Source organism: Anguilla anguilla, chromosome 15 (assembly GCF_013347855.1).
Source record: "Anguilla anguilla isolate fAngAng1 chromosome 15, fAngAng1.pri, whole genome shotgun sequence".
In the NCBI taxonomy this organism is placed as follows: Eukaryota; Metazoa; Chordata; class Actinopteri; order Anguilliformes; family Anguillidae; genus Anguilla; species Anguilla anguilla.
In genome coordinates, this window is record NC_049215.1 from 25,492,638 (window position 1) to 25,512,233 (window position 19,596).

At 44.3% G+C, this 19,596-nt stretch overlaps 1 protein-coding gene across 1 annotated transcript; it reads left to right on the forward strand.

Moving 5' to 3' along the window:
* Positions 1 to 1,437: 1,437 nt before the first annotated feature.
* Positions 1,438 to 19,418, forward strand: cog3 (component of oligomeric golgi complex 3). Its single transcript, XM_035394196.1, has 23 exons — positions 1,438 to 1,641; positions 2,646 to 2,792; positions 2,932 to 2,993; positions 3,433 to 3,598; positions 4,056 to 4,130; positions 4,551 to 4,643; positions 4,900 to 5,025; positions 5,378 to 5,458; positions 6,392 to 6,435; positions 6,755 to 6,881; positions 7,612 to 7,703; positions 8,052 to 8,191; positions 8,426 to 8,586; positions 8,740 to 8,842; positions 9,261 to 9,379; positions 10,099 to 10,188; positions 12,381 to 12,501; positions 12,910 to 12,998; positions 13,313 to 13,447; positions 13,955 to 14,030; positions 14,493 to 14,620; positions 14,947 to 15,045; positions 15,443 to 19,418. Exons 1-23 carry the CDS (start codon positions 1,471 to 1,473, stop codon positions 15,470 to 15,472), a joined length of 2,475 nt encoding a protein of 824 aa, XP_035250087.1. The 5' UTR covers positions 1,438 to 1,470; the 3' UTR covers positions 15,473 to 19,418.
* Positions 19,419 to 19,596: the final 178 nt, after the last annotated feature.

Genomic DNA, 19,596 nt, shown 5'->3' on the forward strand with positions numbered 1-19,596 from the left:
CATACACCTGAGAGCTTGTCCAAAATGCGAGACAACCAGACCCATCGCCTGAACTTGGGACTGATGTAATTGTCACTTGCTTATTATTACTTACCTGATTTTAAATGAGTAAAAATTTGTGTTCTCTTCCATCTATGATAAAGATGAGTGGATGTGGCAGAAATGCATCCCACAGAAGCCTGACTTACAGTGCAGGCTGAGCAGGAGTCTAACAGGGCAGTACTTAGTTTGCCACAGTGCTGCCCTGAGAGAAAGGATTTCTGAAATTAGCCATTTCAGTCACAACTCATTGTGCATTAGCCATCCACAATGCGGTTCTTTTAACTGCATGATTGTAACATGCGGCCAAGGCTGCTACGTTTTGGGAATTTACACAAAAAGTTCTCTGTTAGCATATTAAACAAGTCACGGACGGAACTATTGGTCCTTCCCTGTCCCTGTCTGTGCATGGTGACTTTGTTTTTTCTGCTTGGTTCAAATGAATGCTGCCCTCTGGTGGCACACCAGCCCATGTTTCATTGTGCAAACCTGTTTATAGAAGGATTTTGCTAATTCTGTCCAATAATAGTGTTGAGCCATTTTTAATTAAAAAATATATTTTTTTTCTTCTTAATTTAAGCTTATTTGAATTTAGGCTGATGGGGGGGGGGGGGGGGGGGCATGCATAATTGTGCAGAAAACAAAGTATTTATTTTAATTGTAGTTTGTACAATAGTTGTAGTTGAGAAAATATTAATTTACAATGACGATAAGAGACATTGGCATGGATGAACACTTTTGAGGGCTAGGGTGACTAACCTGTTGTTTCCAGACAATTAAGGGGTTTGGGGAAAATAAGAACACAGCAGAAACACCTGTTTTGGGGATGTATTTAACTGCTGTGGACATGTTTGTTGCTGTCAGATGCTGCTAGTACATGCGTAAAACTGCATGTCTCAGAATATGTTATGGTTTTGGCTGTGCAGAGCCTTGTAGCCAAGGGCAAATATTCCAAGTGATCCTAGGTACAAGTACACTAATGTAGGAACAAACTTAAAACATACAGGCTTACGAGGCCTTAAAGAACACGCAATTGTAGCCCTTGAGATACCGCATGACCTTCCTAAGAAAGAACACAAAAACACCAGTCACAGTTGAGAACAAGTGTGTATGCTGAAACAAAAATTACTCGGAAGCTGTAATCAAGCACCAATATAGTATTGTGAGTATCATTTCCCTATCTCTTCCGTGATTCCGCGGCAGATGGTAGACTACAGGAAGCAGAAATTTAACACCGTTCTAGTGGTCTTAATAATACACCCAAGCACAAAATCGTTTGTTTCTTATTTGAACTGATCCTGGATCGGGTTATTTGGGGCGAAAGGTACCCGGATCTTGTGTCACGGCGGAAACAAATGTACTTCCAGTGGATTGGTTGTTGTCAGAAATCTCCGCCTCCCGGAACAGGATCCGTTGTCAGTGCTGACGTTGATGATGGCGGCTGTGGACCAGTCTCTCCTGGATCTGACCGATAAAGAGACCCGTGAGAAGCTGTCTTTGTGGGATCGTCGTTCCGATGCTACGGCACCTTTGACAGAAAAGCAGTCGGACTCCATTCTGGAGATCCGTACTGCCGCTGAGACTATACCTGTGCCCACAGAGGTGAGTACAAACCGTGGAAGTACTAGCTAGCATAGTACTAGCTAGCTTGGAACTACAGTTTGTTTTGTGGTTGGCTATCTAGGAAGCCATCTAACTTGCCGACAATGATGCAAATACACAACCAGATAGTGACATGGCATACACATTTGCAGTACAGTTTCCATTTAAAGTGAACAACGAGTTCGTTGGCTGTGCAGTGTGCTAGCTAGCTATACAGCCAGCCAGTCAGCTACTGTAACGTCACTGTATTACTCACAACCTTTACAATTTAGTAAATGACAAGTCTACGTACAAGTCGACCAAGTTAAGGATGTTATGTTATTACCAAAATCGTCACGTAAATAATTTTCCAATGTGCGTGCTACACAAATTACACTGAAATGTTAAGCGTTCCACCTTTTTCATTACCGACCTGTTTGCTTGTTATCGGTATGTGTCTGGAAGATTGGCGATTGTAATTGGTATGATGTTAACTGTGACATATTGTAGACATCTACATAGTCAATACATTTAGCTAGAATTCCTATGCGTATTCACGGGCTTTTGCACCTTGTAAGCTCGTGCATGACTTTATTGAGATTCCAGTCATTCCTTGAAACCGGTGTAGTTGGCTTAACGACTTCAAATGTCTTCGGACGAACAGGCTGGATTCCAATTGCATTTATTATTTTGTGCTGCCATTGTCCATCAGTGCATGCATGAAAATTCTTGGTTAGGCAATACCTTCAGACTTGTTTAAGAGAGCTATAATGTTTTTTTGTCATTGGTCTAACTTGCACTATGGTACCTGGTTCTGTCTTTTTATATTCTTTATGAATCTCTGAAACCATACTTTTCTGATAGCAGTAGCACCATACTAATCTAGCTTATTTATTTCATTAGGGACATGTTGCAGGGTCTTTAATGACAATCTTACGTTGTTCAGAAGTTTCCAATTAAAGTACTGAACAGCACAGTCTGCTGAGTTACAAGTGCTCACTGGCTGATGATTCTGACCTTTCCAGCTGCCCATAGAGGACCTGTGCAGCCTGACATCGCTGTCCTTGAGCTCCTCCTTCACGGCTGCAGTTCCTGCCTCCACTGAGGATGTCCTGCTGAAGGGCTTCCAGTCCCTGGGTCTGGAGAATACCAGAATAGAGACGGCGCAACAGGTGAGGCGTGTCACAGAGGCTTTCAGTGTCCTCTGAACCTTTTACCCTCTTAGTCTGCTCTGCTGATGTTGCTGTTAGAATCGCATCCCATTGTGAATTCTGGGAAAGCCAACCCTGTTTCCTCTGCTCTCTTGTGCAGTTTTTTTCCTGGTTTTCCAAGTTGCAGTCACAAATGGATCAAGATGAAGGTGCAAAATACAGGTGGGACTCAAAAGACATGCTGCTGTGTGCCTTTTTTTCGGTCTGTTGTTAATTGCGAAGCATCGTGTTCAGGGAGGTCTTCTGCTTGAATAAAGCCAGTTATTTTGTGTGTCTATTTCTTGTGGACATATCAGGAAAATACGGGGTCAGCATGAGTTTCCTGAAAGTTTCCCTGACATGTCTATGGATGATTGACTCTCATAGAAAAACTCTCATGGAAAGTCACTCACTAATATCCTTTTGAGGGACTGCAGTCCCTGGAGCTGTTTGGGTAGGACAGTGAATTTGAAGTCCATGAGTGCATTTATCCTCCTGGAGAACTAGTGCTAAGGTGCAGTTGAAGAAAGCTGCCAGTCATAATCACTTGCGATGTTCTAGTTTCTGAACTGCTGACCTCTGTAGCTTGATCTTGTCTGCATTGCATGTGCGCATCCTGCAGGAAAACCAGAGAGCATCTGAGCGGGTACCAGGACCAGTGCGATGCCATACTAAACGACGTCAACCAGGCTCTGCAGCAGCTGGATTCCCTGCAGAAACAGTACCTTTTTGTGTCCACAAAAACGGGGACACTGCATGAAGCGTGTGAACAGCTGCTGAAAGAGCAGGTAGCTTTCCACCTGGGTCACCTGACCCCGGCCATCTGCATAATTTCTACAGCGTCTTAAAGAGATGGTGCATTCACTTTTCTGTAGAACACTTAGAGATGCTGCATTATCGTCTTTGTAGAGCACTTAAACAACTTCTCTGTTGAGCTCTTAAAGGGTATGTGGGATAGTAGCTTTGTAAAGAGCATCCATTAGAAGAAAATGTTCTATGTACAACAGTTAAATGAGATGGACTAACCAGCAGGAGATGGAATGGCTTTTCTTTATAGCTTTTTAAGCGTGTGTATATGCAGTTTTTGGTTTTGATTGTTTCGTATTACGTCACTGAGGGTTTACATTTCTTACATTGAGTTGGAGGATGACTTAGGCCATTAAACCCTTCTCAGATTGCTTTTATTACCCTGAACTGGGCAAAAGGGTTTATCATGCACAAACGTAACAGGTTTGTTTTTGACAGTCAGAGCTGGTGAACTTGGCTGAGAGCATACAGCAAAAATTGTCATATTTCAACGAGCTGGAGAACATAAACACGGTATGTAGCTCTTTGTGGTAAAGTGATGTCATTTATGTGTTAATTGACTTGTTCAAATTAGTATTAGTGTTTTGTACATGAGTGCAGGAATTTTTCTAAATGCATCAATGTCTTTGTGTACAGGTTTTTCATTACACTAAACCTGACAGACATGAAGATGTTTAGTTTAACCTCTGACTGCATACCAAGAGCTGTTATGGTTTATGTGGTTTTTACTGTCAAAAATGGATTAGATAACCATAAAATGACATTCCCATGGTCTTAATACCTGGCCAGGCATAAAGGAGGTGGAGAGCACATAAATCTGCTTCTTGGCTTTTACTTGAAATAATGGTACTGATGTATTGTTTAAAATTACATAATACCTGGATTTTTCTTTCTGAAAATATCTGAGTGTGCACACTTTTTACCTCTTTGCAGAAATTGAACTCTCCCACTCTATCCGTGAACAGTGATGGATTTATACCAATGTTGTCAAAGTTGGATGACTGCATAGAATATGTCTCTTCACATGTAAGTGTGGATTACAGAGTATTCATTTATTATTAATTCATTAATTCATCATCAAGAACTTCAAATCATTTTCCTTTTGAAATAGAAAATACTGAATGTTCTTCCACAAGGATTTATCAGCGTGTACATTATAGGTAATCTGCAGTATATAAGACAATTAGTTTAGATAAATTAATTATCTTTAATTAATTATCTAGAAGCTCCAACATGTTTGTGATTGTCAACATCGTTTTTTTCTGTCATTTTTGTCTCCCAGCCAAACTTCAAGGACTACCCAGTTTATTTGGCCAAGTTTAAACAATGTCTTTCCAAAGCCATGCACCTGATGAAAACATATACCGTGAACACGCTATACAATCTCACCAGTCAACTGAACAAACGGGTGTGTACATTAACCCTTTGATACAAGCAATTGAGTCCAAAAAAGTAATCACTATTTTATATCTGTCTGTTGTAGATAATAAAATACCTAACATCGTAATTATCATATCACTTTAAATGTATAAGAAAATAAAATTAATTTGATATGTATATGTTGATTAAAATATGATTGCAAAGCATTTTTAAATTTGAATTAGCTAGAGGAGTATTTTTGTTAACTATATCGTTTTTAAATTGATATTCATTGATTTATCATGATGGTCATTACTTGTTTGTTTGGATGCTATCTGTCATTTGCAGTTCATGACTAGTGTTTTTTTGTTTGTTTTGTTTTTTAAATCGTTTTCCCCTAGGACCCGCTGGGCACAGCAAGTACAGACAACGCCTTTACGCTCTATTACGTCAAGTTCAGAGCCGCTGCGCCTAAAGTCAGAGTGAGTCACGTTCCATGCACAGCTACTGCACAAACGCACCGCGAGAAAACAGCCACTGACACAATTCACATGGAGAAAAAATGAACGAATCCATCAACGACCTCAGCACATATATTCTGCATCACTAACACGCAGCCGCTCGTGCTTGCAGTGGTGAGTGACTGCAGTGAGCAGGCCGTTTCACACGCGCACAAACGAGCCTTAAAAAAGACTTTTTTTTTGTTCTCGGTGGAAGCGCGGTGATGGGATTCTGCAGCGGTCACTGTGCGGGGGTCCCTGCTGTGTTCGCCACCTTCCCCCCCAGTACTCTGTCACGGCGTTATTCTCCTCCATGGGGCTCTCAGTCTTGCCCCAAAGCAAACCGATAGCAGTACCGTAGGTACTGAGGAACTATGGGGGTGTTGCGTAACCACAAAGAGCTCTTGTGTGTGTTTGAGCACGGGGTTAGACCTTGATTTGGAGTTGGTGTTTAAGGTTGATGTTTGAGGTGTAGTTCAGGGTCAGGTTTAAGTGGTAAACGGTCGCTTTTTCTCAGAAAGCTGTCAGGGCACCACCATTAGAGACACCCAAGGGTAGAGCAGTGTTGTGTAATTATTGTTTTTAGTGAGGTCAGTAGTGTGTCTTTTGCAGTGGGTGACTGAACAGGCACATGAGTCTCAATTTTTATGCGAGGGATGTAAAAGAAAAAATGCATTCAAACGGTCGCCACAGAATTGCAGTTAAAGAGCGTGCTTGGAAAAGGTCGTTAAACGTGTTTTTGGGGGGTTTTTTTAAAATAAAGAATTGTGTTAATTTCCAAACCTTTTAAATGTTCATAAATTCCAAATGTTTGCCAAATTCTTAGAGCTGGAATGTTTTAGCGGTAAAGGTCATCACCCTTAGTTCATATTCCGCCACTGCTCTCCTTCTGAAAAGTGCTTGTACGTTTTCCAGACGCTGATAGAACAGATTGAACAGAGGTCAGAGAAAATACCAGAGTAAGTACCAGCTTTTTGCTCACTTTTTCACAGTGTACTTAGGACTGTGTTAGGACTGCAGCATTGTGTAAAAGGAGTGAAGCCTTTTAATAAATCAGGATGCACTATAGAGAGTACATTTACATGTGTGTGTGCGTGTGTCTGCATGTGCGTGCATGTGTGTACGTTGTACGCTGCGCTCCTTCCTCTGTGTGCGAGAGTGTGCACGCGCCCGTGAGAGTGTGTGAGCGTGTGTGTGAGAGTGTACATGATTGTGTGTGTGTGCGCGCGTGTGCTGTACACACCCCTCCTTCCTGAGTGTGTGTACTGTTTTCTGCAGGTACCAGCAGCTGTTGGGGGAGATTCACCAGTGCTACCTGGACCAGAGAGAGCAGCTTCTGAGTCCCAGCATAACCAGCACCATCACGGATATGACCAGCCAGAACAACAAGGACCACTGTGCCCTGGTGCGAGGGAGAGCCTGCCGTCCTGTTAAATTACTCTGCATTACCTTCATTTGGCACACACTTTTATCCAGAGTAGCGTACAATATGTGCACACCCAAGGTCAATAGAGCCAATGCAAACACAGGTCAGATAAAGGACAGTTCTCATCAAGTTGCAGCTAGCAGATGTTGATAGCCATGAACATCAAGTCTAGGTCCCACATTGGAAAGCTTTGGCTAAGTCAGTAAAGCTATGGCTTAAGCTAGAAGTGAGGCATGATTACATGAGATATGATAAAATAACTACAACATCAAGATGAAGGTGCTAGAACATGGAAGTTCTAGAAGATCACGATACAAGTGATACATGTGACTGATGCTTGGTTGGGGAGAGCCCTGAGGAGCAGTGTAGTGTTAAAGGTCGTCAAGGTAGAAAATACTGGGAAATCTAGTCCAGTGACTGAATCCAATCCATGTGTTCTGCACTGCCACCTGCAGGATTGCTGGTCTCGACTAGGCCTTATTCATACATTTTCATCTTTGATTTGATTCTGTAAGAACAAATAACTGGTTGAGGTTCAAAAGGCAATTAAAGCACAAATCCCTTACGTTCACATTTAAGGTGCCTTGTATCAGTCATTAGTTATGATCGCTGTGACTACTCTGCTTTACTAAGAGGTGCCTGTGTGTGTGTGTGTGTGTGTGTGTGTGTGTGTGTGTGTGTGTGTGTGTGTGTATGTTTCTCACCACAGGTTCGCAGTGGCTGTGCCTTCATGGTTCATGTGTGTCAGGATGAACATCAGCTCTACAATGAGTTCTTCTCCAAACCCACACCTAGACTAGAGTGAGTACTGCCTCTTACTGGACAATATGTTTTTATATTTAATACGGTATCATATGAACAATTTAGCCCTAAAAACCCTGCAAAATGTCAGTCTTAGCTAGCTGGTGAATTGCAACTATAAACAGTAACAGCAGTTCCTGTATGAGTGAAGACATCTTGATGGGAGAACAGAATTATTTTAATAATAATTAGGATATTTTATAATATTTTCAAGTAATAGGCTGCCTTTAAGAACACATCCACTTTGTCTGTTTGGGCATTTACCAAAACTGGGCAGCAGAGGGCGCTCCATTTGAGTGTTGTGGTGGGGCAGTGGTGTCAGCTGCAGTGTGCTCGTCTCCATGACAGCGAGCTGCTGGAGAAGCTGTGCCTGTCTCTGTACGACGTGCTGCGCCCCCTCATCATCCACGTCATCCACCTGGAGACGCTGTCCGAGCTCTGCGGCATCCTGAAGAACGAGATGCTGGAGGACCACGTCCACAACAATGGTACTGCCCCGCCTTTGTGTGTGTGTGTGTGTGTGTGTGTGTGTGTGTGTGTGTGTGCGCGTGTGTGTGTGTGTGTGTGTGTGTGTGTGTGTGTGTGTGTGTGTGTGTGTGTGTGTGTGTGTGTGTGTGTGTGTGTGTGTGTGTGTGCGTGCATGCATGCAGGTGCATGCATTCATAGTGTGGCTCTTATGTACATTTAAAGTGAGGACTGTGTGTGTGTGTGTGTGTGTGCAGTGGGGCAGCTGGGAGCCTTCGATACCTTGGTGAAACAGATGCTGGAGGACGTGCAGGAGCGGCTGGTCTACAGGACGCACATCTACATACAGACCGACATCATCGGCTACAACCCCGCGCCCGGTGACCTGGCTTACCCAGAGAAACTGGAGATGATGGAGGTGCGGCCTTTGGTCTGAGTCTGTGTGCGCGTCTGTGTGTGTGTGCGTGCGTCAGTGTGTGCTCGTGCGTCAGTGTGTGCGCGTGTCTGTACCGTGTCTGTGTGTTTTAATGAGGTTCTGACAGACACAGCGTCCCTCGTTCTCTGTGATCAGAAAATCGCCCAGAGTCTGAAGGAGGAGCAGATGAAGCTGGCGTCTCCTGAGGCCTCCTTCTCTGAGGTGCAGCTGGAGGAGCCCAATGCCAAGAAGAGCTCAGGTACAGCAGAGCAAAGTATACACATCCACACACCCACACACACACGCTCTCACACACTCTCTCTCTCACACACACACACACACACACACACACATGCTCTCACACACACTCATACACACTCACACGTTCTCACACACTCTCACTCACACATACACACACACACTCACACGCTCTCACACACTCTCTCACACACACTCATACACACTCACACGCTCTCACACACACACACACACACACACACACACACACATGCTCTCACACACACTCATACACGCTCACACGTTCTCACACACTCTCACTCACACACACACACACATGCTCTCTCACACACACATGCACACACACACACACACACACTCAGGTCATGTGTGAGGTATGTTCCTGTGACCATCCCCTCCGCTCTCCCCTCCACACACAGGCGGTACGGAGGCGTCGCGGTCGACGGCCTCCATCTCCCCAGCGGACCTCCACGGTATGTGGTACCCCACCGTGCGCCGCACCCTGGTGTGCCTGTCCAAGCTGTACCGCTGCATCGATGTGAGTATGAGCGTGCTGCACCGCTGGTCACAGAGAATACCACCTCAGGCCTTTACTGTCTGTAGTCTCATTTTCTGTGTGTGTTATGATGGGAAAAGCACTGCTGTACATTGCCTGTTATCTATACTCAGGGCCAGTTTCAGACACAGATTATTAAGGCTAGTCCTTGACTAAATTCAATTTTTAATGGATGTTCTCCATACAAATCTCTGTTTAGTCTGGGACTAAACTTAATCTGTGTCCGTGAAACAGACCCTCATGTTTTAACAATGCGTAGATCACTAAGGGCCAGTTTCACAGACACCGATTAAGCATAATCCTAAACTAAATTACATTTTTAATGGAGATTCTCTATACAAACCTCTGTTTAGTCCAGCATTAAGCTCAGTCTGTGTCCATAAAACCAGCCCTTATGTTTTAACAGTGCCCAAAAGTTGTGCGTCCCTGTTATAGTGACATCTGCATTGAAGGCTGTCTGCCATGTTTGCCACATTTCATTTCTGATGTGATTCATCAGTGAGCAGAATGGTCAGTCTGTGGAGGGATTGTGGTGAAGCAGGAAAACGGCACAATCTAAGGAATTGGATTGGACAGTTCTGAGTTCTGTCATCTTTCGTATTAGAAGAGAGAGCTCATTTGTTCTGTTCCGCAGCTGTTGTCTCTGAGTCAGAGCCTCTGTGCAACTGTGTGGTAATGTCATTTACCTTCTGTTCCACCAGAGGGCGGTGTTTCAGGGCTTATCGCAGGAGGCTCTGTCTGCCTGCATCCAGTCTTTACTGAAGGCCAGTGATGTCATCGCGAAGAACAAGGTTAGTCAGACTCGAGTCAGCCATAGAGGCAGCTGTGCCACAGGTCACACCTGGATCTGCTGCGTCCTCTCTTCCTAGAATTTGTGCATCATGAAAACAGTCTCTTGACCTTTTTATTTTCTCTAGACATTATCCCAGTGAAACCCATTTTGTGGTTTTTTTTTTATTGTGTGCATTTGGAAGTTGTTTTACTGTTGTACAGTTGTCTTTGTATGGTTCTGAATTGAAACTTTGATTTTCATAGAAATGCAACTAAACGGCTAAACTCTCAACACATCATTCTATGGATTCTCACACCATAAAGAAAATACAAAACACTTACAGAACAAAGAAACTACCAGCATTCCAAATAATTCCACTTATTCTCAACGACCGTTTCACTCATAAAATGTGCCGTCTGATTATTCCATTATCAGCGTGTGTCAAGCTTTGGTCTTTCACCTGGCTGTCCCATAGCGTAGTATCACTAGTATATATTACTGTATGCAGGTGACGGGGGCTCTGGACATTGTAGGATGTAGTCAGTAGCCGTAAATGCACACATGTGGATGGGAGCAGGGTCTGTGTGTCTCCTGGGTGGAGGGGGCTTAGGAGTGAATTCCATCCAGATGTAAGCAGGATCAGAGCAGATGGAGCTCCATGTGGAGCTCTGAGTGAGCCAGCAGTCTCGGCTGCCTGTACTCATCTGACTCAGGCTGGCTGAAGCTGCCTGCCTGCCTGTCTGCCAGCCTGTCTCAGTGGTCCTGGGCTCAAGTTATTCCTCGAATTGGAGACATAGCAGAAACACCAGGGTGCTGCTGGCAGTTACATTTGCTGGCCAGCCGGGGGCAGGTGTCCCTCTGGACCCAGAAGAAATGGTCAGTCCTGCTTGTACGGCGATCAGGATCCTGGGCTGTAGGAGATATTGTTCTTGGCAGTGTTCTGGTACAAAATGGCTGCCGTGCATCAACTCAGTGGGGGCTTTGCAGTGTTCAGAAAGATTGGAACTTTCCTAATTGACTGTGCTCATTTGCTCATGTGCTAATCTCTTTAATGGTTTCATTTAACTGGGAATTAAAGGGCACCATGGGATTGATTTAGCCTTACCCTCTCGATTCATTGGGCTACAGAGTCCAGTGATAGGCCTGGATATGTCTGAACAGTGATCTGCTGGTGACTTGCAACAGGAGAATTTTATTTCTCTGTGCAGACACTGAGTCATTATCTGTTGTCTGTGTTGGTGTATGAAGTGGCTACTGTGTTGAAAACCGACCAGCTCCAGTGGGCTTAAAGGGATTGTCCAACTTATTGAAAAATGTGTCTTTGTTTCTCTTACCCGTAGTTAGATAAGATACCAATTTCATCCATGTACGTTCAGTACAGAAATATTGGACAATGTCTACGGGCTGCATGCTAAGTGTTACCTCTATGAGCGGCTGCAGATGGAAGCCATGTTAGCTTTGCTATTAGTGATTAGTGAAAGACGCAGTCCAAAATCTCCAAGAGTTATATATAAACATTTATATATAAACACGCAAAACTAATAAAAATTTAAACAGAAAATGCTTAGTTTTAGAGGCAGCAAAATTCAGAACTATAATTGACAAATATCCACCCACTGGGCACAGTGATTAGTAGCTATGCAGCACCGCATAAAGCATGAGTTTCAGGTTGCCAGATATGTAGTACCTTTGCCTGCTGTGGGAGTGGCAGTTTTAGAACAAGTTTATAGTGAGCAACCCCCAGCTCATGCTTGTATTTCTGTCACTTCATTTAACAGAGCTAACGTTGCTTCCATCTGCAGCCATTCATAGTGTTAGCATGCAGCCCGTAGATATTGTCTAATATTTTTGTCCTGGATGCACAGAGACAAAAATGGTATCGATCATATCATCTAACTACATATCGTCAGACTACTGGCGGCAGTTTATAATGGCTAAGGAGTTGGTCTTGTAACCTAAAGGTTGCAGGTTTGATTCCCCAGTAGGACCTTGCTGTTGTACCCTTGAGCAAGGTACTTAACCTGCATTGCTCCAGTATATATCCAGCTGTATTGGATACAATGTAAGTCACTCTGGATAAGAGCGTCTGCTAAATGCCTGTAATGTAAAGATAGCTGAAAGGCAAATTCCCCAAAAGTTGGTCTGTCCCTTTAAGGCCTTCTCTCTGTGCTGTGCAGGCAGGGGTGGCTGAATGTTTGCTTTTGTGTGCAGACTCAGATCGACGGCCAGCTGTTTCTCATCAAACACCTGCTGATCATGCGGGAGCAGATCGCTCCCTTCCACACAGACTTCTCCATCAAGGAGATCTCTCTGGACCTCAAGAAAACGAGAGGTGAGGTTCACGTTTTTACTTTTGCGTTAAGGTGCGCGGTCGACTGCTGCAGCGGTCATAGAGCCAAGCGGGGGCCCGCGCTCGTAAAACCACTCTAGCGGACGGAAATAAGGGCAGATTTATTGTGGGCCTGTTTCTGTGATTTTATGTGAGGTCATGATTTAATGTCATAATCAAAATGAAAATAAATTTCCCATCCGTTCAGTTAGCAGCTCTAAAAGCAGCATTGTGTTTATTTCTGAAATGGTTTGGTAAAGGCCCTGCTACAGGATGCTAATCTCCAGACATGACCGGGACGTGCGGTCGCTAAGAATGAATATTAGAAGAGCACCTAGTGTTGAACACTAGTGGTGAGCACTGGCCTTGCTATGATATCTGGTTGAGTGAAAAAATTTGCTTTATTCACAGACGCTGCATTCAAAATCCTCAACCCCAAGAAGGTTCCCAGTTTCTTCAGGTTCAACAGCCACAACGCCATCCTAGAATTCCTTCTCGAGGTGAGATTTTCTTTAAGGAATACTGTCACACCTGGCGTACATTTGGGAGATAATCATGCAGTTGCAGTCGTAAGCCAGTGTACAGCGTTTGCAGGTGTTCTGTAAGATGCTAAAAATTATTTGGGGAAGAATGTGCTGAATGGAATCTTTTTTAAAACAGTTGCCTGTGTTGCCTTAAACCTGCGTGAAAATGGGGTATGTTTTATTTGTTTTTGATCCTCTTGAATGATCCCAGTGAGATCTTCCCTTGCAGAGAGGGAGATGCAGTTGAATTATAATTATTATGTGACGGAATATATTTTTTTGGCCCCCAGGGTACGCCGGAGATCAAGGAGCACTACATCGACTCTAAGAAGGACGTGGACCGGCACCTGAAGTCCAGCTGCGAGCAGTTCATCCAGCAACAGAGCCGCCTCTTTGTGGGAAACCTGGAGGAGTTCCTCACCAAGGTTCGAGCAGAGAGCGTAAACACAGGCTGGACGGACAGCGGCACGCGGTGCTTTGCCTTCTGTTCCTTTAAGCTCAAAGGGACGGGAAGGGCTTATCTCTTTCTCAGAGGAAGTAGACCCTGGAGGGGGGGGGGGCGGGGGGTATTAAAGGTCGACATAATTCTTAACATTGCTTCCTGGCTTGTCAGCTTCATTTCAGTGCATATTGGTTTGAGCAAGACAAACGATGGCCCGTTGGCAAGCAGAGACCAGTGTATATTTTTGAATGTTGTTGTTTCTCTGGTTGGGAGGAGGTTGGGTTTTGTGAGAGGCAGCAGTGTAGGGAGAGCTTAGTAAAACCAGCAGATGAAAGAGTTTTGGGGTGCTGCTGCCCTATTGGTTAGTTTGTGCAGGTGTTTTCTTTTTGTTTGGGTGCTGTGACCCTATTGGTTAATTGATGCTGGAGTTTTCTCTTTGTTTGGGTGATTGGTTATTGATGGCGGTGTTTTGTTTCTGTTGCCGTTGCAGGTGTCTGCGCTGAAGACCATGGCCATCCAAGGAGGCCCCACGTACAACCTTTCCCAGCAGCCCTGGGCACAGCCTGGTCAGAGACGCACGCGCGCACACACATGCACGCACACACACACACACAAGCACACGCACACAGGTCACACGTTAACGCACACATGCACGCACGCGCAAACACACACCGTCCATACCCTGCCTATGTTATGTCCGTGCATTGCCAATTTGGGCTGTCAAGCGTGATCCCTATAGGGCTGTTTTTTCACTGGTTTTGGGTGCAGCTAATTCCCTGGACTTAATGTTTTCCTATACACAATTAGTTACTGTAACACATTTCTTTGGCTAATTGTACAGTTGCTATCTTAAAATGTTTTATATGTTCACTTCAACAAAATAAGCGCTGCCGTGAAAGCATGTGACTGCAGTAATTAAGAGCACGTGTTGTAGCACACACACGTCAGTGCCTGATCTACAGGGGAGACTGTGTGTAGAATCACTTCTCTTCTGTCTGCGTCACTGTGCCGACCGGTTTCCCCTGCAGCCAAGATCAACGAGACGGTGATGACTACGTACCGCGTGATGAAGACCAAGCTGCCCGGCACCATGCAGAGAATGTCTCTGTACCTGGCCAACAGGGACACGGAGTTCATCCTCTTCAAGCCCGTTCGGGTGGGTCCTGCTCTAGCGTAGTGTGGTTTTCTACGCCGCATCTTCCAACAGTGACACCACCTTTCTGCGCTCGGAGACCTAACAGAGGTCACCCACTGAATTCAGGTGGCTGTGTGAGAGCAAAAGGGATCCAAAACGTATCAAGTCATTTTCAGCCTGTTATAATATGTCCAAACCAAGCGACAGTTGGAAAATCTTTATTCTCATCATTATATGAAAAAATGCAGAGGAGAAATGAAATTGTGGCTGAGAGGAGAAGTGAGTGAGTTTTATTAAGCAGGCTCCTGACTGTGAGTTTTTGTGTTTTGGTTTTTTTGTCTGTACAGAACAACATCCAGCAGGTGTTCCAGAGGCTACACGCTCTACTGCAGGAGGAGTTCAGTGGGGAGGACCTGCAGATCATAGCCTGTCCCTCTATGGAGCAGGTAAACCCAGCCTAAACACATACATGTCCCTCTGTGGAGCAGGTAGACCCAGCCTAAACGTACACCTTGTCTTTTATAGCACAGGGGACATGTACACAAACACATACCTGTCCATTTATAACACAATAGATAGTTATATTATTTATTGTAATACGTATTAATACTAATAATTAACATCATCTTCTAGCACAGAGTATCAGTTTTTACTAAAACCTTGTGTATTTGAGTCCAAGAAGCTGTTGAAAAATTGGAACATTTCATAGCTGTGCAAATTCTGAGCTCCATACAGGCACACAAATATCTGTGTCAGCTTCATGATAAGGGTGTGTCAGGTGAATCCTCAGGTCACATGACCCATTACTGCTGCAGCACTGTAAGACACTCTCTTCGCCCCCAGATCAACCTGTTGCTGTCTGTGAATAAGTAGCTCCCAAATAAGGACTGGAGGCGGGGCACCCTCGACGGGGGCGGGACTACAGCGAGACCAGGGGGCGGGGCGCACCGGCGTCCCTCGGACTGCTGAGACCACCGGGTTGTGGGGGCGGGGCCAGGCTTGGCCTTGGGCTCCAGGGCTGTAGCAATCCCCTGAGGGACTGGACTGTGAGAACATCGCTGGTCGGTGTGGAGTCACACTACCAAAGACCGCTTTGCACTGTCCGTGTGGTTTTGGCAAAGATCCGCAGGTCGGACAGAGCAGACGTCCGGCCCAGAGAACTAAAAATTTCTTGTTACTAAAATGAGGGCATAAGGGCGACTCTGGGGGGTGCAAGTTTTTTTTTTTTTTTCGGAACTGCGATGTAGCTGCTTTGGGAGTCTTCATCACAGAAACTGTATTTTGGGTGAGATGGGTATTTAACAAGGCAAATATCTGTGAATCGATGTTAGTGATGTCACTCAATCAGGCCAAGCACCTTATTGGAGGTCTAATGCTGAAGGTAAGAGTGGACGGGGTTTTTTGTGTTGGGCGATGATGAAATGGCTCATAATTTACATGGAACCCAGACATGGGGGGTTTTGGGCAACATTACTGGTGACATGATGTAATACAGATTAGTCTGTATTCTCAATCTTGAGTTCCATAAGCACTTCAGCTTCATTTTCCTTTTTCAATATAATTGGCTTCTAGCACCAATATCTAAATCGCTTTTCAAGCTAAATGTTAGCATGCTAGTGATCAATGAAGGGGATGCAGTTTTAAAAAACATTTGAACAAAAGTCTCATTTATCTGTGCTGTGGTCTGCACTACGTGATGGAGCGTGGGGCCCAAAATGGCCGACAGCTTGGACGTGAGGTCTGAATTCACAAGTACCCATACACCCCCATGGGATGGGCAATGGAAAAACACGAAGTAAGGAAAGTTGTAGACCTTAGCTTGAATATTTACAGATCATTGGTGGACTGTGCAGTTTGTATGAATGTAGCTAGAAACGTTGTGTTTTATGTAGGGCGTAGTGCACAGGCATCAGACTCCCATCCTGGAGGGCCGCAGTGTCTGCTGGCTTTCTGTGTTTAAGCACCAGTGATTCATTTAAGTCGTTGATTGGTTAGCGAGTTCACACGCCTTGCTCTCGAAGGCTTTTATTGGCTGCTGACTGAAAGGAAACCACAGATACCTGCAGATGCCATGGCCCTCCGGAACTGGAGTTTGACCCTCTTGGCATGGAGGTTGCAATGGCGAAGTACTTCAGGTGCTCTTTAGATGGCTTTCTTTATGAAGAAAAGGCAAGTGCTTTGCTTGCTATTTTTTCCTCATGGTTTTTGTTTGTCCATTTAAAAGTTTCTGGTGTTTTTCATTTTCATTTGTCTCCCTTTTATGATTATGTTGCATATTATGGTTTTTTTAAATATTTTAAACCAGCCTAGGCGTGCAAATGGGAAAATCACGTGGTAATTCAATCCAAATGCCATCATTACTGTAATGTGAAATTTGATCCAATGAAAGATGGGCCTTTTATTTTGTTACGCTGTCTCCACCAAAGCTGTGCCTGATTTATGTGTATAAAAGCAGTACAAATGTGATGAAGTCTGAATTTCTGGTGGTCGGGGGATTTGATGTTCTGGTCTGAGAGATGCCCATTCCGACTTCAGTAGAGTGGCGATTCCTTCTCTGTTCCCCTCTCCCTGCTTTCCTTGTTGGAATGAGGGCAGGATAGACCGTGTCTGTCTGTAGACGGTGTCCGTGTCTGTCTGTAGACAGTCTCCTCCTTCCCATTTCCTTCTTTCCCATCTGCCATGTCTGGTGTAGAATGTTGTCTTTGTAGTGTGGGCAATAGCCAACTCTAGTGTTTTGCTGGCCCGAAACAAGAATGCTGTTGTGGTCCCAAAACCGCTCCAACGTGAATCACACCCACCACTTAAGCTTGAATCGTGTGGCCTGGGGATGTGTATGGCCCTGAACAACTGTGTAGAGCAGGGGGGTCCATTTTTATCCTAAAAAGACTGGTGTGGGTGCTGGTATTTGTTTTAGCCCAGCGCTAACACACCTGATTCTACTTATCGGGATGTTAATGAAAGACCATGATTAGTTAATTAGTTGAATCAGGTGTGGCAGTGCTGGGCTACAGCACAAACCTGCACCCACACCGGCGCTTTTCGGATTAGATTGCACCCCCCTGGCATGGAGTGCTTATGGCTCTGGTGGGCAGTATCTTTGTCTCTCAGGTTCTATTAGGTGGATGTGCTAAAGAGGAAACGCAAGGTGACGTGTCTGTGTGTCAGTCTGTACAGCACAGTACAGACTGAGGTTTTTGGCCAACTTCAGACTGTATTGGTGTTTGTGTTCCCTTAACCTATGCAAGTTGATCAACACTGCATTTAATATATGAATAAAAATATAATTTCCAGGTTTTTTATATACAGATAAAGGGTTGTTATGGCTACTAGCTATTGTCCTAACATTGCAGTTCACTGCGTGCTGCAGCTCTAAATATTTTTATTATGGGTCAACTTCAGTTGTATGGTAATTGCAGTGCTGAAGGGTATTCTGGCCTTCTTTTCCAAAGGTAACGTCAATGAATCTACTAGAAAAATGTTAAGAGGTGGAAAATGGAATGGAGTATGAACTGTTCTAATGACCATGATCAGAAATGTAATATTTAGTTTATGAAAGTGCACCATGCAAAATACAGGTGGTTATGAAAATGTATTTGAAATGTTTTATGGAAACTGAGAGCCCAGGTTATCAGGATGGTGTCTCCTGAAGGAAGAGGTCATTTGAATTGGAAGGGGATGAGCAGGTTGTCTCTCGTATTGCTCTTCATCATGAGGGATGTTGTTTTGAAGCTTCTTAAACTGTGTGGAAGTCTAGTGTAATTCCTCTCCTTATGAGTGCTTTGGGCTTCACACCTTGTTGTGGCTGTGAGCCTGGTGTCCTTCCTTCTCTGGACATCCTGCATATCTCTCGCCATCACTGGAGTGGGATTATTCCAATAGTCACCACATCTCCCAGAATGCCCTGCCTTTGGCCTGATGATGTCACCAGGTCTCCCAGAATGCCCTGCCTACAGCCTGATGTTGTCACCACATCCCCTAGAATCCCCTGCATACCGCCTGATGTTGAATTCTCCCTCCACTGTGTGCATGTCACCACTGTTGGGCCAGTTTCTCCTGCTCCTCCCTGGACAACCTTCCTCCCCATAACCCCCTAACCCCAAACCCGACAGCTGAACATGGAGCCTTTGGTGGAGCATCTCATCTCAGCTTGAAATATCTTTTTTTGTTTGGGATGTGAGAACCGGGGCCTCATGAACCCCCATAACTGGTGGAGCTGACATGTGGTGTCAAACCAGTGACCTGTCGGAAGTGCTGTCCACAGGAAAATGCTATGATTGACAGCGGAATTCAAAACCGGAAGTCACTGATAACATGCAGCTGTGCCGCCATTTTGGTGGTTCGTGAGGTCCCCGCTGTCTTGTCCACTAGCTACATCTTATCTCCATGTTAATTGTTGATTGTAGACTTTATGTCAATAGCACCGCATTTATATTTGCTGTATATTATTTTTATTTTAGATTTTTTGTATCTGGGTTGATTTAAACCTCTGTGTTCCATAATCAGGCTAAGATGGTGATTTTTTTTCCTCCCTTTTTTTAGTCATTATTTTGCACTGTGTAGAATTATCCAGTGGCTCTCAATTAGAAGAACGCAGCCTGATGAATCCTGAAGTGTACATCACTGACGTGTAAATTAATTTTATTCTTCCAATAATTTTATTCTTCCAATTAACAATATCAGATCTTACAACATGGTTTATATAAAATTTGAACTATAACTACGTTTTCTTAAACAATTCTGTGTATAACAGTGTATATAACAGTAAGCTATTTATCTATTCTGATTGAGATGGGTATTAAATAAAGCCTTTCATGTCTTAGTTTCCGGCAATTTCTTTTTCAGTGTTATGGTTCTGTTATAATGCAATGAAAGATACTTGGGACATGTTTTTTTTTGTTGTTGAATATAATGTCATTTTGCAATTCAGAGCTTTTATCCAGCACAGACCTCTGTAGCTTTAGGGTGAATGTCCAGTCTGGTCTGGTGGGGGGGATGGA